This window comes from Antechinus flavipes, chromosome 6 (assembly GCF_016432865.1).
Source record: "Antechinus flavipes isolate AdamAnt ecotype Samford, QLD, Australia chromosome 6, AdamAnt_v2, whole genome shotgun sequence".
Classification (NCBI taxonomy): domain Eukaryota; kingdom Metazoa; phylum Chordata; class Mammalia; order Dasyuromorphia; family Dasyuridae; genus Antechinus; species Antechinus flavipes.
In genome coordinates, this window is record NC_067403.1 from 254,896,425 (window position 1) to 254,919,460 (window position 23,036).

At 66.0% G+C, this 23,036-nt stretch overlaps 1 protein-coding gene across 2 annotated transcripts; it reads left to right on the forward strand.

The window, feature by feature from the left end:
- Window positions 1–2,943: 2,943 nt before the first annotated feature.
- On the forward strand, window positions 2,944–19,874 carry PLCB3 (phospholipase C beta 3). Of its 2 annotated transcripts, XM_051963876.1 has the most exons (32): window positions 2,953–3,178; window positions 5,337–5,414; window positions 5,945–6,013; window positions 6,093–6,233; window positions 6,449–6,528; window positions 6,854–6,907; window positions 7,149–7,224; window positions 7,367–7,467; window positions 8,271–8,437; window positions 9,156–9,302; window positions 11,426–11,666; window positions 11,747–11,831; window positions 11,905–12,091; window positions 12,540–12,623; window positions 12,701–12,771; window positions 12,868–12,964; window positions 13,050–13,134; window positions 13,990–14,114; window positions 14,196–14,350; window positions 14,449–14,610; window positions 14,726–14,825; window positions 15,001–15,105; window positions 15,261–15,352; window positions 15,850–15,997; window positions 16,332–16,367; window positions 16,484–16,661; window positions 17,918–18,059; window positions 18,195–18,271; window positions 18,352–18,441; window positions 18,713–18,770; window positions 18,906–18,992; window positions 19,074–19,874. In XM_051963876.1, exons 1-32 carry the CDS (start codon window positions 3,080–3,082, stop codon window positions 19,293–19,295), a joined length of 3,639 nt encoding a protein of 1,212 aa, XP_051819836.1. In that variant the 5' UTR covers window positions 2,953–3,079; the 3' UTR covers window positions 19,296–19,874. The 2 variants fall into 2 exon arrangements, with proteins under 2 accessions (XP_051819835.1, XP_051819836.1); XM_051963875.1 differs by lacking the exons at window positions 18,195–18,271; window positions 18,352–18,441; window positions 18,713–18,770; window positions 18,906–18,992; window positions 19,074–19,874 and having other exon boundaries at window positions 2,944–3,178; window positions 16,482–16,661; window positions 17,918–18,040.
- Window positions 19,875–23,036: the final 3,162 nt, after the last annotated feature.

The window sequence follows — 23,036 nt, forward strand, 5'->3', positions numbered from 1 at the left end:
GTCCGGGAGAATTGCTCTGTACCTCAGCCCCTTCATCTGAGAAATGGGTATGTTCCCATCTGCCCGAGAAGGCGCAGTCGGCAATCCCGGAAGAACTGGAATACGGAGAGCTCCTGTATTGTTTCCTGCTCCAGGAAGATGAGTCAGTGGAGCGAGAGGCTCTCCGAGGCCCCGCCATCTGGGAAGGCTCCGATGTGTATGTAGGTGCCAGACCGGGATGCTCGACAGTGGGCAATTTAGCCAAGAAAATTGTCAGCAATTGGACTTGAGGTCAGGGAACCCTGTGGTTAGCCCTAGCGGGGATCCGCCCCAGCCGTCCCTCCCTAGCAGGAGGCTGACTTGGGAGAGGAAAGGAAGGCGCTCTGGGAGCCCGGCTGGAGGAGAGCAGGGAGCCAGGCCCCGGGGGAGGGGGGAGCCAGGCCCCGGGGGAGGGGGGAGCATCTGCTCCACTTGGCCGCTTCCCAGGGCATCCTGGGAGCCGGAGGGGCCTCCCCCGAGGCAGCAGAGCGGACTTTCTGAGAATCCCGGTGACCCCGGCGGGACCTAAAGGCTCTGGGGCCAGGCCGGCAGGCGGCTTGTGTACGGAGGCAGGCCTAGTAAAGCGGCTTCCTCCTGTCCTGGCTAAGCTTAGTGCCAGTGACTTGTCCAGGGTCACCCAGTCAGGATTCCCTCCTTGCGAGGCAGCGGTGGTGTCCCAGTGCACGGAGCGCCCAGGCGGGAGTCTGCCAGCTCAACTATGACTTCAGACACTTCGGGAGACCCTTCACCCCATGACTCAGTTTCCTCATCTGTAAAAGGAGAAGCAAATGGCGAACCACTCTGTTATCTTTGCCAAGAAAACCCCAAATAGGGTCTCGGAGGAGCTCTTAATTAATCTTTTTGTCTGGGGACCGCATCTGACACTTAGTAGGCACCTAATGCAGGTGAATTGAGCCATTTCTGATTGCAAAGCTGAAACTTTCCTCATCTGTAAAATGGGGGTAATCCGACTTCTTTCCGAGGGCTGGGCTTTCAGAAAGGGCTTGGCCCCCCCTCAAGGCCGCAGACCTGGGAGGAACCCTTATGGCTATTTGTACAGAAGAGGAAACTGAGGCTCAAGCAGGCCAGCCTCTCCCCTCCTCCCCCAACGCCAGGCACACTTGCCAGGCTGGCTGCAGCCCCAGCAGGAGACCTTGCCACCCTCCCTCTCCTCCCACCTTGCCAGCCTCCCCCTCCTCCCACCTTGCCAGCCTCCCCCTCCTCCTACCTTGCCAGCCTCCCCCTCCTCCCACCTTGCCAGCCTCTCCCCTCCTCCCACCTTGCCAGCCTCCCCCTCCTCCCACCTTGCCAGCCTCCCCCTCCTCCCACCTTGCCAGCCTCTCCCCTCCTCCCACCTTGCCACCCTCCCCCTCCTCCCACCTTGCCAGCCTCCCCCTCCTCCCACCTTGTCAGCCTCTCCCCTCCTCCCACCTTGCCACCCTCCCCCTCCTCCCACCTTGCCAGGCTCCCCCTCCTCCCACCTTGCCAGCCTCCCCTTCCTCCCACCTTGCCAGCCTCCCCCTCCTCCCACCTTGCCAGCCTCCCCCTCCTCCCACCTTGCCACCCTCCCCCTCCTCCCACCTTGCCACCCTCCCCCTCCTCCCACCTTACCACCCTCCCCCTCCTCCCACCTTGCCAGCCTCCCCCTCCTCCCACCTTGCCGTCTTTCTGGGTTTCTAGGTCCAGCCTTAGGTAAAATTGTGGCCTGCACAGAACTGGGCTCAGCCCCTCTAGAGTTCTCCTCTGCGAAGCCCCAGCTCTGGCTCGGGGGCGGGGGCCCACAGGCAGGCTCCGAGCCAGGCCCCTGAGGGCTCCGAGCCCCGCCCCTCGCCCCCACCCCGCCCCCACCCCTGATTTTTCTCGAGGCCGGCTCTTTCTCTCTCCCGAAGGCGCTCCCAGAGGGCAGGGGCTGCCCAAGGCCAGGGGCAGAAACGGGGCGGGGGGGGGCCCGGCTTTGAGAGGCTTTTGCTTTGGCCAGCCTGCGGACCCCCCATTTCGGAGCCCCCGGCTTCCCCCCGCCACCAGAGTGTGCTGAGCGCCCCCCCTCGGGGCGCTAGTGCGAGGCTCGTGTCCCTCCCCCAGGGTAAACACGGCCGGGCTGAGAACGTGGGGGCCGGCTGGGGGGGGGGGGCTGGGGGGGAGGGTCCCGAGCTCCGCAGGCCGGAGACCGGCTTGGAAACATCTTGCTGTGTGACTTCGAACAAGTGGCTTCCCCCTCTGGTTCCCAGCAAGCGCTTCACAACTTTGGGAAGAGGAGGAAGCGGCGGGCGGGGAGCGTGGGGCCGGCGGCTGAGGCTCCGGCCACTTGGGCTCTCTCGGGAGCTCGGGGGCCAGGCGTCCCCGGATCTTCCGCGGTTCTGCGGGGAGAAAGGGCCATTAGGCACTAAGTGCTTCCGACCGAGGGGAGGGGGGGCTGCAGATGAGGGGGGATGGCAAGCTGGGGGAGGGAGGAGGCGGGGTGGGGGCCACTGGCTGGGGGAGGGAGGGGTGGCTAGCTGGGGGAGAGAGGAGGAGGGAGGGGCGGGTGAACGGCTGATTGGGGGAGACGGGGAGGAGGGAGAAGGGAGGCTGGGAATGCGGGCTTCTTCCAGAACAGAGCGAGGCAGCAGGAGCCCAGCCGGGACCGGGATGCTCAGTCCGTTCTGAACCCCGGGAGCCTGGACCCCGGCCCTGGACCCGGGCCCTGGACCTCGAGCCGGGCCGTCCTCGCCTGACCGCCAGGGGGCGAGGACTCCTGCCCCAGCTCCAGCCGGGACTCCTGAGTTCTGGGAAGGCAGTGGGACCGGAGGGGCGGGAGGAGCCGAGGGGCGTGGCTCTCCAGGCCCCGCCCCTCAGAGGCCCCGCCCCGCCTGCCCGGGCCGCCCCGAGAGAAAGTCCCGGACTGCGCTGCCGCCTCCTCCTCCTCCTCCTCCACCCCCTCCTGCTCCTCCTGCTCTGCTGCCCCCGCCGCTGCGCTCGGGCGCGGGGAGCCGGACCCTGACCGGACCGTCGGGGTTCGAGCCCGCAGCCTGGTGCGGCTCGCCCTCCGCCCTGGCCCCCGGCCCCGGCTCCCGGGAGAGCCATGGCCGGCGCCCGGCCCGGGGTGCACGCGCTGCAACTGGAGCCTCCGGCGGTGGCCGAGATCTTAAAACGGGGCAGCAAGTTCATCAAGTGGGATGAGGTGAGCTCGGGGCGGGGGGACGGGCCGGGGCTTCCAGCCCGGGCCTCCGCACCCAACCCATTCCTCTGCGTCCCGCGCCCCTCCCGGGGCCCGGCCCGGGCCTCTGCCCCCCGATTCCAATCCTCCGGGGCCCCGCCGGCCTCCGTCTCTCCCGCGGCCGGTTTTTCGTCTCCCCGGGGCCTCGCTTTGCTTTCCTCCCACGTCTGCCTTCCCTCCCCCCAGATCCCGAGAGCTCGGGGGGCCGTTCGGGGCTGCTGTCCGCGTCCCCAGAGCCCCCCTGTTCTTCCCCGTGGAATTCGGGGAGGGAGACTTCGGTTCCTTTCCCCAAAAACTCACACCGGGGCTGACTCGCAGGGACTTTGCGCCTCCCATTCCCAGAGGAGACTTTGAACCCCAATAAATCTCCCCGGCATCTGCCCCCTCCCCCGCCGCCGGCACTGTAGGAGCGCTCCCGAAACCTCCCGCCAGCCCCCGCTCCGAACGCCGGCGCTCCGGGTTCCCGGGGCTCTGCCCCGCGGGGTGCCCTTGTCTCCCTGCTCCCCGCGGCGCCCCGCGAGCTCCTGCTTCGCTCCGCGCCTTCCTCCTTCTCCCCATTTCGGGGCCTTTTCCTCTCCGTCCTTTGGACCCTCTTTCCTCAGGAGCCTCTTTCTTCCCCCTGCTCGCGGGCGCCCGCCCGCGGCCCCCCTTCCTCGCCCCACTTCCAGGCCCGCGGGTCCCCTCCCTCGCCGAGCCGGGCCGGAGGCCTGGCAGGATTCCCTTTTCCTTTCCGGCTGGGTGGGGCTGGGGGAGCTCGGCGCAGCTTTGGGGTGGCCGAGGACCGCGGGAGGGGGCTGGGGGTGTGGCCGGAGGTAACAGGTGTGGCGGGGCCCCGGCTCCGGGAGAAATCAGGTGTTGGGGAAGGGGCGGAGGCGGGGCCGTGAGTCTGGGGGAGACCCCTCCCCCCACGGAGGCCTCAGGCAGGAAAGTTAGAAAAAGTTTCTCCTTTTCCTTCTGGTGTGATAAACCCAAATAAGGAAGTGGGAACCAGGAGGGAGCTTGGGGGGGAAGGGGGGCTGCCTGGGAACCTGGGGAATCCGAGGGGGGACGTGGGGGGGGCGCCCAGAGCCGCGATCCCGGGAGCTGCGGACGCCCGTCATGGCCGGCCCACCGGAGGGGCCCCTTGCCCTCAAACAGGAGGCGAGCTCCAGGGCTGCCGGGAGAGCTGAGGATTTGGGGGGCAGAAGGGAGGCCGGGGAGAAAGGTCACCTTATCGCGGCTCCTTCCCTCCCTCCCCCGCCTGAATTAACCCCCGGGCGGGGGCAGAGAAAGCCCCCCCCCAAGTCCCAGGAGTCCTTGGGATTGGTCCCTGGGTGGGAGGTCACTGTCACAGGGACTGGGAGGCCCCGCTTGCTGCTCCCGGCTCTGGGACCTCCGCTGCTGGGCTGGCCCCCGGCCCCCTCCTGCCCCACCCCCACCCTGGGGGGCCATGTGCTTTATTCCGAGTTTCCTGGAGAATAAATCTTCGGGAGGGCCCAAAGGGTGGGGTGGGGCCCAGGGGAGGGTGGGTGGAATTAGGGCCGGGGAGCTCCTGACCTCTTGGCCCACCGAGCCTTGGGCTAGTCTGGGGGTTCGCCCCGTCCCCCCGCCCCCTGTGGTGTCAGATCACAGGGAGGGCCCTGGGACTGATGGAAAGCCCTGGACTTGTGGGTGGGGAAGACCTGGAGATGCTGGCCGGTAACCTGGCAAATCAGCCTCAGGGGCCTCATCTGTAAAATGGGCTTGCGGTGAAGATCGGTTTAGAGCCCAACTGGCTGGTTATTGGGCAAGACCCTCAACCCCTCTGTGTCAGCCGGGCCGCGGGCACGAGCCCCCTTGCGCCACAGCTGTGGGCAGTGGTTTAGTCGTTGCAGTCCCGCGGGCCTCGTGGGTGACCCCGTTTGGGGCGTTCTTGGCAGAGGTGATGGAGGGGCTGCCATTTCCTTCTCCAGCTCATTTTACAGATGAGGAAACTGAGGCAGCCAGCGAGGGGACCCGGCCGGGGGCACGCGGCTGCTCGGTGTCGAGGCTGCGTTCGGACGCGCGGGGCAGGGAGCCCTCTCGGCCCGGAGACCCCCGCGGCCGCCGCCACGGCCCCTCCCCCTCGGCCTGGCCCTCACTGGCTTCTGCCCTTGTTGTCCAGGAGGCTTCCAGTCGGAACCTGGTCACGCTCCGGGTGGATCCCCATGGCTTCTTTCTCTACTGGACCGGACCCAACATGGTGAGCTCCCGGGCCGCCGCTCCTCCCCTCCCCCACGGCGGCCCCTCAGCGCTTGCCCCCTGCCCCAAATTCCCGAGGCCCCGGGGGCGGAGGCCTCCCAAGCCGGCTGACCCTTCCCACGGCCCGGCTGGACAGGAAGTGACCTCGGCCTTCCCCAGCCCCGCACAGGAAGCGTCCTGGGCCCGGCGGCTCCCGGGCAGAGGTGGGCAGTGGCCGCGCGTGGCGGCCTCGTCGGGGGCCGGGCCCGGAGCCGTGGATTGTGGGGGTCCCACTGTCTCTTCCCCCCCGCCCGGAACAGCTCCCGGAGGCCGCCGCCCCTCCCCCACTCCGTCCCGGGAATCGCTCCAAAAATTTTGTGTTTATTTATCCGCGTCTGTGCCGGGGCCTTCCAGGGAACAGAAGCATCTTGAGAGCAGGGGCAGGTCGCGCCCTTCAGCTCGGGCCCCCAGCCCCCAGCAGCGCACAGTAGGCGTCTCATGAGCCCCGGGAAGCCCCTTGTGCCCTCACCCCTCCTCCAATCTCTCCCCCAGGAAGTGGACACGCTGGACATCAGCTCGATCCGGGACACGCGCACGGGCCGCTACGCCCGCCTGCCCAAGGTCGGTCCCCGGCCCGTTCGCCGCAGTGGGGGCTCTCAGATGGGGGGGGGGGCCGGCACTGAGGCTCTGACCCTCACAGGACCCCAAGATCAGGGAAGTCCTGGGTTTCGGAGGTCCGGAAACGAAGCCGGAGGACAAGCTGGTGACCATAGTGGCTGGCCCCGACCCCGTGAACACTACTTTCCTCAACTTCATGGCTGTGCAGGAAGACACTGCCAAGGTGGGGCGGGGTCCGGGAGGGCTGGGGGCTGCTTCTGGGGGGCCCGGCCTGACGCTTTCCGGGCCTCAGTTTCCTCCTTTGTCAGGGAGTCCGTTGTAGGCTCCAGCTGGGAATCTGAGCTCCTTGAACGCTCAGGGAGGAAGTGCGGGGGCGGCGGGGGCTCCCCACGGCGCCCCCGCCCTCACTTCCCTGGGGGATCCCTTCTGTACCCCCAGATCTGGGCGGATGAGCTCTTCAAGTTGGCCATGAACATCCTGGCCCAGAACGCGTCCCGGAACACCTTCCTCCGAAAAGCGTGAGCTGGGGCCGGGCAGGGGGGCTTCGCTGGCTGGGACCGAGAGGGAAGGGGGGCCCCGGGCCGGGGTGAGGGAGGAGGGTCGGGGGGGAGGGAGGAGGGCCAGGGGGAGAGGGAGGAGGGTCAGGGGGGAGGGAGGAGGGCCGGGGGTGCCCCAGGCGGGGGTGAGGGAGGAGGCCAGGGGGGGAGGGAGGAGGGTCAGGGGGGAGGGAGGAGGGTTAGGGGGGAGGGAGGAGGGTCAGGGGGGAGGGAGGAGGGCCAGGGGCGCCCTAGGCGGGGGGGCCCCCGGCAACTTCAGCTTTTCGTTCCTTCTCCCCGGGGCTAGGTACACCAAATTAAAGCTCCAGGTGAACCAAGATGGGCGAATCCCGGTCAAAAAGTAAGAATCGTTCTGAGGGGCTGGGCAAGGGGGGGTGGGAGGGATGGGGGCAGGGCGAGGGGGGACGGGGTGGGGGGATGGGGGTACGGGGCGAGGGACCCCTTTACCACCACTTTGCACCTTGGAAATCAGAGCGCCCCCCCATAGTGAAAGGTCTGCCCTTGCCCTGGGTGACCTTTGGCCCTTCTGACCCCGGGGCGCCCCCTCTCCTCCCCCTCTGACTCCACACCCTCGCTCCCAGCATCCTGAAGATGTTCTCTGCTGACAAGAAGCGAGTGGAGACGGCGCTGGAGTCCTGCGGCCTCAATTTTAACCGGGTGCGTAGGGGGCAGGGCGGGGGCGGGGGGGACCGGCGGGGGCAGCGGGGGCAGCGGGGCCCTCGCGGGCACTGGCCCCCGGCCCCTTGACCTCCCCGGGGCTTTGCCGCTCACTCCTCCTCCCTCCCGCCCCTCCCTGCAGAGCCAGTCGATCCGGCCAGACGAGTTTTCCCTGGAGATCTTTGAGAGATTCCTCAATAAACTGTGTCTCCGGCCCGACATAGACAAGATCCTGCTGGAGATGTGAGGAGGGGGCGGGGGCGGGAGGTCCCTCCCGGGAGAGGAGCTTTGGGCCTGAGGGGGGCGCTCTGCGTGACCTTCGTCGCGCCATTTCCCCCCCCCCGGGCCTCAGGTTTCCTCCTCTGGGAAGTGCAAGGGGCTCCAGCTCCTGAGCCCTTCCCCACGTGCAGGTTCTTGTGCCGGGCACGGGGGGCTCAGCCCCTGTCCCCCCGTGGGGCCGCGGAGCCGGGCCGTTGCCTTCTCCCGCCCCTTTCACAGATGAGGAAACTGAGGCGGGCGGGGGAGCCTCCCGAATCCAGGCCCGGCCCCCCGCTGCCCCCGAGCTGCTCCGATTGTCGCCTGTTCTCGGGCCTCGGTCCCTGGCAGGTCCCGCCTTCCGGGAGAGCGTGGCCTAGTTTTGGGGCAGAGAGGTTCTCTTTTTTCCCAGTTCTGAGGCTGGATCAGCCAGCCGGGCACAGTCTGGGAGGGGGCAGCGGGGGGGCCCGGGACCCCACGCCGCCTCCTAGGGCGCCCACAGAGCCAGGGCAGCGCCTCGCGGGGGCTTCCGGAGGGAGCAAACTCCCGCCGTACAGGGAGGCGGCCGAGGGCCGGGGGCCCCAGGAAGGGTCTGAGGAGGCGCGGGCTGGAGCTGAGGGGCCCCCAGGGGAGGAGCCCCCCTAGACTCCGGGACCGGCAGCCAGTGAGGGGGGAGGGGGAGCCGCCGGTTAAAGTTGGGGGGATTGGAAGAGGTGGGGGCGGGGCTGAGGAGGAGGAGGAGGAGGAGGGCAGCCTCCCTCCGGACACCCACGGGCCGTCTGCCCCCGCAGCGGTGCTAAGGGGAAGCCGTACCTGACCTTGGAGCAGCTCCTGGAATTTGTCAACCAGAAGCAGCGGGACCCGAGGCTGAACGAGGTCCTGTACCCCCCGCTCCGGCCGGCCCAGGCCCGCCTGCTCATCGAGAAATATGAGCCCAACCAGCAGTTCCTGGAGCGAGGTGAGCAAGGCAGGGGGGCTCTGGGTCCCGACCCCCCTCCCCCGGGCTCTCTGCCCAATCGGTGTCTCCGTGGGGGGGCCGCTCTCAGGTCAGGCCCCCGAACCCAAACTGCACCTTCGGAGCCCTCCTCGGTTCTTGTTTTCTAAGGCCCCTCCCCACCGCGGCATTCCCCGCTCCAGCCCTTCCCTCCCGCCTGGTCCAGCTTTTCCCTCCCGGACATTCCCTGTTCCCACTTTTCCCTCCCGGACATTCCCCGCTCCTGCCCTTCCCTCCCGGACATTCCCCGTTCCCGCTTTTCCCTCCCGGACATTCCCCGTTCCCACTTTTCCCTCCCGGACATTCCCCGTTCCCACTTTTCCCTCCCGGACATTCCCCGTTCCCACTTTTCCCTCCCGGACATTCCCTGTTCCCACTTTTCCCTCCCGGACATTCCCCGTTCCCACTTTTCCCTCCCGGACATTCCCTGTTCCCGCTTTTCCCTCCCGGACATTCCCCGTTCCCACTTTTCCCTCCCGGACATTCCCCGTTCCTGCCCTCCCCCGGCCTGCTCTGACCGGATTCTCGGACCCTGCCAGATTCAGAACGGGGCGGGGGGGGGGGGGGGGGAAGAGCTAACGGCGGGAGCCCAGAGCTAGGTGCCCGGACCCCGTGGGGGAGGGGCAGAGTCACGTGCCCCCTGCCCCGGGGGCCGCGGCCTGACCCCTCTCCCCGCCCCCAGACCAGATGTCCATGGAAGGCTTCAGCCGCTACCTGGGCGGGGAGGAGAACAGCATCCTGCCCCCGGAGACTCTGGACCTGAGCAACGACATGACTCAGCCCCTCAGCTCCTACTTCATCAATTCCTCACACAACACCTACCTCACAGGTAACTCGGGAGCACTCAGGCCTCGGCTGCCCCGTCTCTAGAATGGGCGCGCGGTGCGGGAGGAGGGCCGGGAGGACGCGAGAGGTCTGTGAGAGGCAGAGCCGCCCCCGGGCAGGGAGAGCCGGGGCCGGGCCGCCCCTGGTACCTCCTGGCCGGGCCCCGGGCCCTGTGCCGCCTGTGCCAGGCAGCTCCGTGGGTCAGAGGTCTCAGCCCGGGTCCCTGCCTGGAGCGCCGCGGCTGGGTTAGGATTTTGACCGATGGGTTGGAATGTATAACTCGATGTATTTGACAAGATGGGCCTGACCGGGTCCCGAGCTTCCCAGACTGCCCCGGGGTCCTCGCCCCGGCCAGCGTCGGGGGAGGGGCTTTCCCCGGGTGTCTGGTGCCCCCTCCCCGGTCCGAGTGTGAAACTGACCTGTCACCCCCGGAGAGGGGGAAGTCGTCCCGGGGTGTGGGGGCTCCTTCTGGGGCAGACGCTTCCAGGGACCCCAGGGCGGGGGAGCGAGGAGGGCGGACGTCAGCAGGAGGATCCGAGGAAGGGAATTAGGGAGCGCGGTGCGGGGAAGTTCCGGGGATCCCCCCAAGCGAGATCCCCCCAAGTGACATCCCCTGGCCCGGCCCCGGGCCTCCCGGGTGCAGTGACAGGGGAGGGGGCCCAGGCTGAGGAAGCCCCGAGTTCTCGGCCACCCTGGGAGAGCACAAGCGACTCTGTGTAAATAACGGCTCCGGGCACTTGTAAAGCCCCTACTATGCGCTAAGCCCTTGACAGATAATTAGCTTCACTTGACCAGACAGAGACAAGGGCGGGGGCAGTGGAGGCAGAGGGGCCTTTGTCAGGTGTTGGGGGGGGGGGCAGAAGACCCCGGCCTCCCAGAAGCCCCGAGAGCAGCGCGCACCACAAGCCGGGGCTGAGAGAATGGCCCGAGACCCCGCGGATCGCCGTCCTTCCCGGGCCGGGGCTCGGGCTCGGCCGGAGAGCGCCAGAGGCGGGAAATGGAACCGCTGCTCCCCCCCCATTTTTGGACTCCGCCCTTGGAGATGGAGCCTGTAAAGATGCAGTCCTGACGCTTACAAGGCCGCCCGGAGACGAGCATCTGGACCAAACCCTACAGCAGAAATCTTATCTCCGCGGTCTTGGAACCATTAAGAGATCGTTTTACAAGACATTTCACGCAGGGCAGAGCGCCAAGTGTGGGGCGTGGGGAGGCAATGAGAGGATTACTCAAAAAAGGCAATGCCGGGCTGCGGCCTCCAGGAAACGAGCGTGTGCAGGCTGAGGGCGCTCCCGGAGGCTCAGCGACGCCATCTTGGCACTCCGGCCCAGAACCCAGAGACGGAGGGAACGAGGCCCAGCTTTGTGCATTGATGCCCAGAAGCCTCGGCTCGGCCTTCGAGGCTTAACTTCCCAGGAAACATCGCGCGAGGAGGATCCTCAGGACGGCCGAGGCTGGGGCCGGTCAGGGCCGGGGGCGCCCGCCGTGCGGGGGCCGGACTCTCCTGGCTGGGACCCTCTGGCCGTCGGCCTGTCGGAGGAGGCGTTCACACCCCCAAGCCCTGGCTGGGGACCCTGGGCAGGTCACTTAACCCCAATTACCTCAGACTTGTGTCTTCCTCCCCTTATCTGCGGAGGGACGATGGCGGCACTTACTCTGCCGGCTCCTAGGAGATGGGAGAGATAGCAGGGATTCCAGGAGCACTAGCCTGTGGGGAGCTGGAGGGCCTCTCCCGGCGTGCTCCCCGGGCCTCTCCCGGCGTGCTCCCCGGGCCTCTCCCCGGACCTCTCCTGGCGTGCTCCCCGGGCCTCTCCCGGCGCGCTCCCCGGGCCTCTCCTGGCGCGCTCCCTGGCAAAGAGCTAGTTCCCTTTTGCACACACACACCGGGCTGTAGAGCCCCCGTCTGAGGGGTCCGGCCGGCGGGGCGGGAGCGCGGTGGGCCCGGCCAGGATGTCCAGGCTCGGCGTTACGGGGGCCACGAGTCTCACGCGGCCACTTGTGGAAGCCCCGGAGGCAGAGGGGGGGCCCGGCCCGAGGCAGGATTTCTTTGTGTGGCCCCGGGGACGCCCCCCGGGGAAGGAGAGATCGGGGCTCCCCCTTGGCCCCCTGACCCGGCCTCTCCTCCCGCAGCGGGGCAGCTGGCGGGGACCTCCTCGGTGGAGATGTACCGGCAGGCGCTGCTCTGGGGCTGCCGCTGCGTGGAGCTGGACGTGTGGAAGGGCCGGCCGCCGGAGGAGGAGCCCTTCATCACGCACGGCTTCACCATGACCACCGAGGTGCCGCTGCGCGACGTGCTGGAGGCCATCGCCGAGACCGCCTTCAAGACCTCGCCCTTCCCCGTCATCCTCTCCTTCGAGAACCACGTGGACTCGTGAGTGCCTGGCGTCGGCCACCCTGGGGCCGGGCGCGGGCGGGCTCAGCCCCTGACCCCTGCCCCTTCCCTTCGGCCAGGGCGAAGCAGCAGGCCAAGATGGCCGAGTACTGCCGCACCATCTTCGGGGACGCCCTGCTCATAGACCCGCTGGACAAGTACCCGGTAGGGGCTGCTCCGTGGGGGGCGGGGGGCGGGCTCCTTGGCGCCTCTGACTGCCCGTGCCCTCCTCCCCCAGCTGGCCCCGGGGGTGCCCCTGCCCAGCCCGCAGGACCTGATGGGCCGGATCCTGGTGAAAAACAAAAAGCGGCACCACCCGCCCCTGAACCTCGGCGAGGGCTCCGTGCGCAAGCGGCCCCTGGAGCAGAGTAACTCGGCCCTGAGCGAGAGCTCCGTGCTCACGGAGCCCTCCTCCCCGCAGCTCGGTAGGCCCCCGGCCCGGGATCCCCGGAGGCTTCCCCCCGGCCGTGCACGGCCCCGGCCTGTGACCCAACTCCCTCCTACGCAGGCCTCCGGCCCCTCAGCCTCCAAGTCCCCGAGTGCTCTGGGGTTCGGCTGCTCGCCCCCGTCCTTCTGAGTCAGTCACCAATGGATCTGGGCCCCCCTGACCTCTAACCTCCCGCCCCCCCATGTTCCCCCTGTGCTCCCCCCATGCTCCCTCTGTGCTCCCTCCATGCTCCCCCCATGCTTCCCGCCCTCCGTGCTCCCCCCTCCGTACTCCCCCTGTGTTCCCTCCGTGCTCCCCCCCCTCCGTGCTCCCCCTGTGTTCCCTCAGTGCTCCCCCGTACTCCCCCCTGCCCCGTGTGCCGGGCCACGCTCGGGGCAGACGCGGTGTGTGAGTCGGGGCCTGGTCTCTGCCTCCCCCACCCCCAGGATCCCCCAGCTCGGAGGCCTGCTCCACTCTGAGCAATGAGGAGGATCTCCTGGGCGCCAATCCTGAGCCCCGAAAATCCATTGGTGAGAGGCGGGGCGGGCGAGGGGGCGGCCCCGCGGTGCCGGAGGCGGGATGGGCCCCAACCTCTTCTCTCCCACAGACCGAGAGGCCGAAAGTGAGGAGGAGGAAGAGGAGGAGCCGCCCGACCCCAAGAAGACCTCCACAGATGAGGTCAAGCCCAGGAGGTGGGAGGGTGGGGGCGGGGAAGGGGCAGGGGCCGATGGGGGCGGGGCCGTCCTCCTGACCCTTTGGTTGGGGGCGTCACAGGGAACAGCCAGCAGCGAGGTGAACGCCACTGAGGAGATGTCCACGCTGGTCAATTACGTCGAACCTGTCAAGTTCAAGTCCTTTGAGGTGGCCCGGAGTGAGTGGGGGGGGCGCTCGGGAGGGGGAGGGGCCCGGAGGTGGGGCTGGAGGAAGGGACACCAGCCTGCATCCCCACCCTACAGAGCGGAACAAGAGCTACGAGATGTCGTCCTTCGTGGAGACCAAGGCCCTGGAGCAGCTCACCAAGAGCCCCATGGAGTTTGTGGAGTATCCTCCCATGAGGGGGGTGGGGCGGGGAAGCTGGGGGGACCTAGAACAGGGGGATGGGGGAGATCTAGAACTGGGAGTGTCAGAGCTGGAGGGGACCTAGAACCAGGGATGACAGCTGGGGGGACCTAGAATCAGGGGGTGTCAGAGCTGGGGGAAACAGAACCAGGGATGGCAGGGCTGGGGGGAGACCTAGAACCAGGGATGACAGAGCTGGGGGAAACAGAACCAGGGATGACAGCTGGGAGGACCTAGAACCAGGGATGACAGAGCTAGGGGAAACAGAACCAGGGATGACAGTGCTGGGGGAAACAGAACCAGGGATGGCAGGGGGGGGGGGACCTAGAACCAGGGATGACAGGGCTGGAGGCCTAGAACAGGGAGGGACCTAGAACCAGGGATGACAGAGTTGGGGGAACCTAGAACCAGGGATGACAGTGCTGGGGGAAACAGAACCAGGGATGGCAGGGCTGGGGGGGACCTAGAACCAGGGATGACAGAGCTGGGGGGGACCTAGAACCAGGGATGACAGCGCTGGGGGAAATAGAATGAGGGATGACAGAGCTGGGGGCCTAGAACAGGGAGGGACCTAGAACCAGGGATGACAGAGTTGGGGGAACCTAGAACCAGGGATGACAGTGCTGGGGGAAACAGAACCAGGGATGGCAGGGGGGGGGGGAACCTAGAACCAGGGATGACAGGGCGGGGGGCCTAGAACAGGGGATGGCAGAGCAGGACACGGGGGAGGGCGGACCGCAGACTGTTTAATGGAGCCCGTTTGGACACGGAGAGACGCTGGGGCAGGCCGGGGGGTGGCGCCTTCTGCAGAGTGTGGCCCATGACCGCGCGCCTCAGATACAACAAGCAGCAGCTGAGCCGCATCTACCCCAAGGGCACGCGGGTGGACTCCTCCAACTACATGCCGCAGCTCTTCTGGAACGCCGGCTGCCAGCTCGTGGCCCTCAACTTCCAGACGCTCGGTGAGGCCGCGGGGCTGGGGGGGGGGGGCGGGGCGGGGCGGGCCGTGTCACGTGCTGACCCCGCCCCGCCCCCGCCCCCAGACCTCCCCATGCAGCTGAACGCGGGCGTGTTCGAGTACAACGGGCGCAGCGGCTACCTGCTCAAGCCCGAGTTCATGCGGCGCCAGGACAAGTCCTTCGACCCCTTCACCGAGGGCATCGTGGACGGCATCGTGGCCAACGCTCTGCGGGTCAAGGTCGGGCGTCGGCGGGGGCGGGAGGGGGAGGGGGCGTCGGCGGGGGGAGGGGCGCCCCGAGGTCAGGGCCGGGCCCTCAGCCTGTCCTGCGCTTCCAGGTGATCTCGGGCCAGTTCCTGTCGGACAGGAAGGTCAGCATCTACGTGGAGGTGGATCTCTTCGGCCTCCCCGCGGACACGCGGCGCAAATACCGCACGCGGCCCTCCCAGGGGAACTCCTTCAACCCCGTCTGGGACGAGGAGCCCTTCGACTTCCCCAAGGTGGGTCCCCGAGCCCCGGGAGCCCCCGCCTGCCTGCGCACACGGGCCCAGAGAAGCCCCCGGCCGCCGGGCTTGGGGGCAGAGGGGCCGCCCCTGAGCTCTCCCCCTCCCGCAGGTGGTGCTGCCCACGCTGGCCTCTCTCCGGGTGGCGGCCTTCGAGGAAGGGGGCAAGTTTGTGGGGCACCGGATCCTGCCAGTCTCCGCCATCCGCTCAGGTGAGCACGCCGAGCTTCCCTCCGCCTCCCTCCCCTTCCCTCCCTCCCCCACCCCCTGAGAGGGAGGGGTCCGTTCTGAGGAGAGGGCTAGGAGTGGGGGTCTCGAGGGGCGGGGGGGGGGGGGTCTCTGCCTGCCGGCACCCTTGCCTTGGCCCTGACCCCTGACCCCGCCCAGGGTACCATTACATCTGCCTGAGGAATGAAGCCAACCAGCCCCTGTGTCTGCCCGCTCTGCTCATCTACACGGAGGCTTCCGACTACATCCCCGATGATCACCAGGGTGAGGGGCCGGGCCTGGGAGGGGGTCAGGGAGGAGGGGGGGAGGGGGAGAGACAGCCAGCGTTCCTGCTGTTCCAAGGGGGCATCCCATGGGCTAGCGGGGGAGGGGCGGCGGCTCTGGGTGTGCCAATCCCTCCCCGTTCTCCTCTCCCCAAGACTACGCCGAGGCTTTGATCAACCCCATCAAGCACGTCAGCCTCATGGACCAGAGGTCGAAGCAGCTGGCGGCGCTGATGGGCGAGAGCGAGGTGAGCCGCGGGGCGGGAGGGGGGGTAGCGCTGGGCCGGCCCCTGCGCCTCTGCCAGGAGCCTGTTCCAGAGTCTCTCCATGCCAGCCCTGGGGGGGGGGGGGCAGCAGTGGCCGTGCCCCGAGCAGACCTTGGCCAGTGCCGGCCCCTGTGGCTTCCTCGGCTGGACCGAGAGCGCGGGGATCCCGCCTGGCAACAGCCTCACGGAGCGACTGCTCCCGGCCCCGTTTCTGTTCCCATCGTCCCTTGTGGCAAAGAAGGGTTAAACAAGAATACCCACCGTGTGTGCCCCGTTCCGGCCCGGCTGCCCCCCCCCCCCAGTGCCTGCCGAGTAAACGAGGAGACGGAGAAGGGCAGAAGCGGCGCCCGCCCCCGGGGCTCGGTGCCAGGGTGCCACCGGGCAGGGAGGGCGCGGGTTTCTGGGCCGGCTCTGCAGGCCAAAGGTGCCTTGGGATGTGCCTCGGGCTGGCGGCTTCAGGTGACCTTCTGCCCCTCCAGGCCGCTCCTGAGACCGCGGAGAAACTGCCTTCTCAAAAGCCGGACCACCCGCAGTTCAAACGGTCCATCCACGGCTGCACCGAGTTTGTGCCCTCCCAGCCCCCCGGCTCCGGGACCTCCCCCACCAGCCCCGTCATAAACAGACCAGGTACGGGCCTGGGGAGGGGGCGCTGCAGGGAGGCGTCGTCCCCTTCCCCGAGGTCACGAGGGGAGATCGGGGCTCCAAGTCCGGCCCGGCTCCCGCCTGCCACCCGCGGGGTCTGAGCGCCTGCCCAGGGAGCTCAGAGTCGGGCACCCGCCGGTCACCCGCCTCATCTGCCCCCAGGGGCTTTCGGCTTCCTCTGCCCGGCTCTTTTGGGAGTCCTCCCCAGCTGTGCTCACTGCCTGGCAAAGGTCGACCCTCCCCCTCTGGAAGTTGGGGTCCCTTCCCCCGCTCCGCATCCTCAGGCCCCCATCCCAGCTCTTTCTGCTCTTCTCCCCAGGTCAGTGCGATGAGCTCGTCGCCAGCATCCTGGGAGGTAAGTGGGGGAAGTGGGGACCGGGTCCGGGTGCCCCCCAATCCTCCCTGCCCCCCGAAGCCCCCGATCGGCCAGGCTGCTCTCTGACCGCCCCCTTCCTGGCCTGGCTTCCAGAGGTGTCCGTGGCCCCCTGGAGGAGCTTCGGGCCCACAAGTCCCTGGGGAAGCTTCGCAGCCGCCAGGAGCGGGACCTGCGGGAGCTGCAGAAGAAGCATCAGAGAAAGGCGGTGGCGTTCACGCGGCGGCTCCTCGGCGCCCTGGCCCAGCACCGGGGGGAGATGGAAAAGAGGCGCAAGTGAGTGTCGGGGCCCGGGGAGGACAGGTGGGGAGGAGGGGGCCCAGGAGGACAGGTGGGGAGGAGGGGGCCCAGGAGGACAGGTGGAGGAGGGGGCCGGGGAGGACAGGTGGGGAGGAGGGGGCCGGGGAGGACAGGTGGGGAGGAGGGGGCCGGGGAGGACAGGTGGGGAGGAGGGGGCCGGGGAGGACAGGTGGGGAGGAGGGGACCCACGAGGACAGGTGGGGAGGAGGGGGCCGGGGAGGACAGGTGGGGAGGAGGGGGCCGGGGAGGACAGGTGGGGAGGAGGGGGCCCACGAGGACAGGTGGGGAGGAGGGGGCCCAGGAGGACAGGTGGGGAGGAGGGGGCCGGGGAGGACAGGTGGGGAGGAGGGGGCCCACGAGGACAGGTGGGGAGGAGGGGGCCCAGGAGGACAGGTGGGGAGGAAGGGGCCGGGGAGGACAGGTGGGGAGGAGGGGGCCTGGGGAGGACAGGTGGGGAGGAGGGGACCCACGAGGACAGGTGGGGAGGAGGGGGCCCGGGAGGACAGGTGGGGAGGAGGGGGCCCAGGAGGATAGGTCAGACTTCAGGAGCAGAGCGGGCCCCGACTCCCTCCATCCTTAGACCCTCAGGGTCCAGAATGAGGGGGGGAGGTCCCCCTGCCCTGCCTGAGCAGGCCATACCTAGGGCTCGGCAGTAGGCTGCGGGCACTGCCTTTGGGAGGGGCATCGATAAAACGGGGAGCAGCCGGAGGGGAGGGGTCTGCAGTCCGAGCTGTAGGAGGGCCCGGGCAGCTGGGGAACATATACCCTGGTGGGGAAAGGGAGTGTGTGAGAGGGACAGAGACAGAGACAGAGACAGACAGAGACGGGGGCAGAGGGACAGGAGAGCGCCAGATGGAGAGCTGGGGGGAGAGAAAGTGAGAGAAAGTGCTGTGCACAATGAGCTCTTGATGACCTCGGGAGCCTCAGGAGGAAGCTGCCGGGAGGCAGACTCAGCGGCCCGCGGGAAGTGGGGAAACCTTGTGGATTGGCGCGGAAGTGGGAGGGAGCTCCCCGGCCCCAAGGTCTCCAGGCAGGGCAGGGTCTAGAAAGGGCCTTTGCCCGGGTTAGAGCTCGGCCCCTCCGAGGAGCGCCAGGGTCTGAGCGGGGACAGCCCCGGGAGGGCCCCAGTAGGGGGCGCCCGATTGTGGCAGAGGGGGCGGGGGCGGGGAGGTGAGCGGCCGGCTGCGGCGCGGGGCCGTCAGGACGTCCGGCCCGGGTCTGTCTCTCTGCAGGAGCGGGGGCCCGGAGGAGGAGGAGGAGGAAGAGATGAGGAAGTACCGGGAGCTGCAGAAGAAACAGTTCCAGTGTCTGCTGGACTTCAGGGAGGCTCAGGCCGATTTAGAAGCGGAGCGGCGCCAGGAACACCTGAGACAGGTAAAGGGGGAGCAAGGAAGCACCTGGGGGGAGGGGGAGCACCCTTCAGAGGCCGCCCATCTGGGGGAGGGGGCGAGGCCTGGGGGCCGGGATCCAGCTCCGTCCCCGATCCTCCCCCCGCCTTTGCCCGTCCAGGTCCAGCACCGGCTTCGGGAGCTCGTCCTGGAGACGCACACGAGCCAGCTGAAAAAGCTCAAGGAGACCAGTGACAAGTGAGGGGGGGGGCTGCTGGGGGCGGGGCCGCGGCGCCCTCTGCCCCCGGCCCCGCCGTCTGACAGACTCCCCCGCCCAGGGAGAAGAAGGAGCTGCAGAAGATCCTGGACCGCAAGAGGCACAACAGCATTTCCGAGGCGAAGACCCGGGAGAAACACAAGAAAGAGGCGTGAGTGGGCGGGGACCTCTGCGGGGGGGATTTCTGAGCGGAGATCCCGGAGGGCGTGGCCACCCCCCCTCCGGCGCTTTTGACAGATGAGGAAACTGAGGGAGGAAGGGACCTGTCCAGGGTCTCCCAGCTAGGAAGTGGCTTTGCGCACTGGAGAGCGCCCCTCAGGAAGGCCTGCTGTGGTTGCTGTTGTCTGAGGGGAAGGGGCCACGGAGGGAGGGAGGAGGCTGATCCCCTCCCCCATCCCTATCTTTCCCCCCCTCCCCTCCAGGGAGCTGAACGAAATTAACCGGAGGCACATCACGGAATCCGTCAACTCCATCCGAAGGGTGAGGCCGGGGCCCCTCCCCTTCTTTCACCCCCTCTTTCTCCCCCTCCCCCCTCAGGCCAGTCCCCGGGGGCGGGGCCCTCTTTCCCGGGGCGCGCCGGGCTTCCCGGACCCACTGGGCGTCTGCCCCCCCCAGCTGGAAGACGCCCAGAAGCAGCGGCAGGAGCGGGTGCTGAGCGAGCAGCAGCAGGTCCAGGAGCAGCTGGACAAGGAGGAGCCCAAGGTAAAGGGGGGAGGGCGCGGAGGGGAGGGGCAGCCGGGCGGGGGCGACCCGCCCACGCCCCGCCCTGTGCCCCCCTTGCAGGCCACGGCCCAGCTGGCCCAGGAGTGCCAGGCGCAGCGCGCGCAGCTGTGCCAGGAGATCCGGCGGAGCCTGCCGGGGGAGCTGCTCCCGGACGAGGACGAGCCCCTGGGCACCGGCAACGGGCACCCTCTGGGCAGAGCCAGCAACGGGCACCCGCTGGGCAGCGCCAGCAACGGGCACGCCCCGGGGAGCGAGAGGCAGGAGGAGAACACCCAGCTCTGAGCCCGGGGGGGGGGCAGGGCGCCGGTGGAAAGGGAAGACACTAAAGCTGTTTTTAAAACTTTTTATTTTTTTTTAAATTTTTTATTTTTTTAAATTCGGGGGGCAAGAAGCCCCCCCCTCCGTAACCCTCTCCAGTCCCAGCGGGGGGGTGTCCGTCCGTCTGCATGTGCGTGCGTGTACCTGTGCATCCGTGTGTCCCCTTAGTCTCCAGCCCCCTCCCCCCAGAGCTGATAACTAGGGCGGGCCCTGACCTGCCCGGGGCCAAGGATCAGCTGAGGTGGCTGGGGAGATAAGGGATAAAGTGGGGCCCGCCCCTCCCCCTCACACGATGCTCACACTCCAGAGGCAGGAATGCCCCTCCCCCCAGCATAATGTCATCGAGATCCCGGGATGTGGTGGAAGTATCCCCCTCCCCCCACTGTGCTCCCCAGGCCCGTGAAGCCTCTTGGGGGGCGTGGTCAGGAAGGTGGGGCTGGGGACACTCGCTCTCTCCAGCGTTGGGGGTCAGAAGCATCCATTTCTGTCTCTTCTGCTTGTTTTTGGTTTCTATGTCAATAAAAGTGGATTCCAAGGCGTGTACCACCTGTTCTTGTGTGCATGGGGATTGGCGAGGTGGGGATCCCCGAACTCAGGGGCAGCCTCCGCAATCAGGGATTGGATAGACGAGAAAGCCCGAGATTCTCTCTAGCCCCTTTCAGGCTAGCTTCTCCTCTGTTAGTGTCCCCAGACACCGTTGGAGCGCCCTTCCCATCCTCTGCCACACAATCCAACCCATCTTTCCGGGCTCGCCCTGAACTGGACCCGGCTGCATCCCTACAAACAGTCCTAGGGTGGGTGAAAGTCCTCCAGGCACAGAACTCTTCTAGCCCGTACCTGTGGAGACCAGATCTTGGAAGCTGGGATGATGGGTGTCCTCTTGTCCCTGGAGGGCCCGGAGCAGGGCTGTTTAATTATTCAATGCTCTTGATTCAAGGCTTTCCAAGAGGGACTGGAGCAGCCCCTTGGGGAATAATGGCTCACCCAAATCTCTGAGCTCCATCCTTGGAGAACTTGTCCAAAAACATCCTCAGAATCAATCAATAAACCAGAGCTCCCGAATTAGGCTTGGTGCTAAGTGTTGGCCATTAAAAAAAAGTCTTTCCCTCAAGGATCTCACAGTCCGATGGGGAAGGAAGGCGACAAGCAAACAGTATAAACAAACTATAGGCAGGAAAAACAGGACATAATTAATGGAAAGCACTGGGATTAAGCATTGGGGAAGACTTCCTGCACAAAGTGGGGTTTTTGTTGGGATCTAAAGGAAGCCAGGGAGGTCACTGATCAGAACTGGCGGAGAAAGAGCCTTCTGGGCATTGGGGGAGAATGTTCAGGTGAAAGGTCCTTTTCACAGAACATCTCAGAGGCCAGTATCACTGTTGGGGAATAAGGTTGTAAGAATGGAAAAGGTGAGGGAAGAAATGTAGCAAAGGTGAAATCTACAAGAGATACTCCAAAGGTGAAATCTACAGGAGATACTTCAAAGATGAAATCTACAGGAGATACTTCAAAGGTGAAATCTACAGGAGATATTCCAAAGGTGAAATCTACAAGAGATACTCCAAAGATGAAATCTACAAGAGATGCTAAAAAATAAGATCTGCGAGATATATTCCCAAGGTGAAATCTACAAGAGATGTCACAAAGGTGAAATCTACAGGAGATATTTCAAAAGTGAAATCTATTAAGAAATGGCTGGAAAAGTGAAAGGCCTTTTTGCTTGGGGCTGGAGGGGAGTCCAGGATGACTCCTAGATTGTGCGCCTGAGGGAGTGGGAGGATGGCAGTATGGTAATGGGGAAACTGGGAGTGGGGGGAGGGGTGGAACAAGGTGGAGGTAAGATCATTAGTTCTGTTTTAGACATGTTGAGTTTAATGCATGCAACCTGAGACTGAAAGATGGCTGGAGATGTGAGAGAAACAGAATGGGGCAGAAAAGATATATCTGAGAAGCACAAAGATAGTCATTAAATCTATCTTTATTTTTTTTTTAATTCATTTAATTTGGGAGCCTGGTTCTTGGCTCCCGTTAGCACAACCCTTCTGCTCTCTTGCTCCTCCATCATTTTCTGCTTTCCTGACATTATATTACACGGGATTCACCTATTCTATTGGACTGATCACCTTCTCTTTGATCCTACATCTTTGGTCCAGTTTTTCATTTACTCAAATACTGTGGCTAGGATTTTTTTTTTAAGTTCATATGGGTCGCTGACCTTGTGGTCATTGACCTAAGAGTGAAATGCTTAGGTCCGAGTAGACCTGGAGTCTACAATGACCCGTCTTCAATAGCAGACTTTTGAGGAACCTGGTATTTATCGGGAGAAAAGTAAAGAGGAACAAGATGGTCTTTGGTCTGCAAAGGACTGGGGGATTCCTCAGGCCCCCAGGGCCCCCCATTTTGGAACCCACTAATTCTAGTGCAATCTGTTCATTTTATAAGCTAGGAGGGAACCACGGAAGCAGCAGAGCCAGGCCTGGAAGCCAGGTGTCCTGAATTGAGGTCGTTGGCTCTTGCCAGCACCCCCCACTGCTCTTCCCCGCCTTGACCTACCCCCGCTAGAGGAGCTCCTAGGCTGCCTGTTCATTCTGCTGTCACTTTCCTGAAGGGCTGAACCCTGGGGAGAGCAGCAGCCCTGGGCAGGGTCCCTGGGGCGGCTATTTCTGGAGTGTGCTTTCTATTTAAGGTGTATCAGGCTGGAGAGCTGCTCCCCAAGCACGTGCCTCCCAGCATGGCTGCAAGCCTGCGGCCCAGCTGGGGCCCCAGGCAGCGGGAGAGCAGTTCCGGCCGGTCCTGGGAGATGAAGAAAAAGGCCACCAGAGGCTGACCCGAAGGGAGCCGGCCCCGTGCCCGTTGCAGCTGGATGAGAAGGCAGAGGCCTGGCTAGGGGACTGTGGGATCTCAGGTGAATCATTCGCTGCTTTGGGCTTCAGCTTTTCCTTAGAGTAAAAATAGGGGCCCCGATTATCCTTCCTAAAAGGGGCTCGATGATCCCTCCCAGTGGGGGCTCCGACTATCCCTCCCCGCCCCGGCATTCCACCTTCTAAGGCCCCTCCGAGGCTGATGTTAAATGCTCTAAGGCCATTTCCAGCCTTGCAGTTCCACATCCTAGGGCCCGCCCTGCCCCAGAATCCTCCATTCTCAGGGCTCCCAGCTCGGGTGGTCCGGGATCCTCAGCTGCCCTGTTCCCGCAGCCCCGGGGTCAGGAGGCTGACTTCCGACTCTCCCTGTTCCCCCTCCCGCCTCCCCACCCATTAGGGCCGAAAGGCCTGAGCCGGGAGAGGAAGGCAGTTTCTTATCTCCTGCCAATGGGCTGTTCTCTCGCTTTTTGCCAAAGTTCGGAGCAAACAGGAGATGGGGTGGGGAGGAAGGGAGGCTCGCTCGGGGAGATTACAAAGAAGCAACATCTTTGCCAAGGAGTCCCGGCTCCGGCCCCTTGGTGGACGCGGAGCGGCCGCATGGAGCCTCGTGGGAGCGCCTGCGGGAGCTTGAGCCCGCTGCCCGGCCTGCCCTCCCCTCGAGCCCGCTGCCCGGCCTGCCCTCCCCTCGAGCCCGCTGCCCGGCCTGCCCTCCCCTCGAGCCCAGCCACTTTCTCTTTGTGCCCTCGGTTGATCCTTTGGGGTTGGATTATTTAAATCTGGCGCCTCACTTTCTTGTTCTGAAAAGGTGGCTCTGTCCCAGACGGCCCATAAATGTTCCTTGTCG

What these genes read in the sequence shown, in the direction of transcription:
- PLCB3 (XM_051963876.1), top strand. Translation starts at nt 3,080, where the DNA reads ATGGCCGGCGCCCGGCCCGGGGTGCACGCGCTGCAACTGGAGCCTCCG. An exon ending in GCCCTCCTCCCCGCAGCTCG is followed by an intron (nt 12,092 to 12,539) that starts GTAGGCCCCCGG and finishes CCCCACCCCCAG; the next exon opens with GATCCCCCAGCTCGGAGGCC. An exon ending in GAGAAACACAAGAAAGAGGC is followed by an intron (nt 18,442 to 18,712) that starts GTGAGTGGGCGG and finishes CCTCCCCTCCAG; the next exon opens with GGAGCTGAACGAAATTAACC.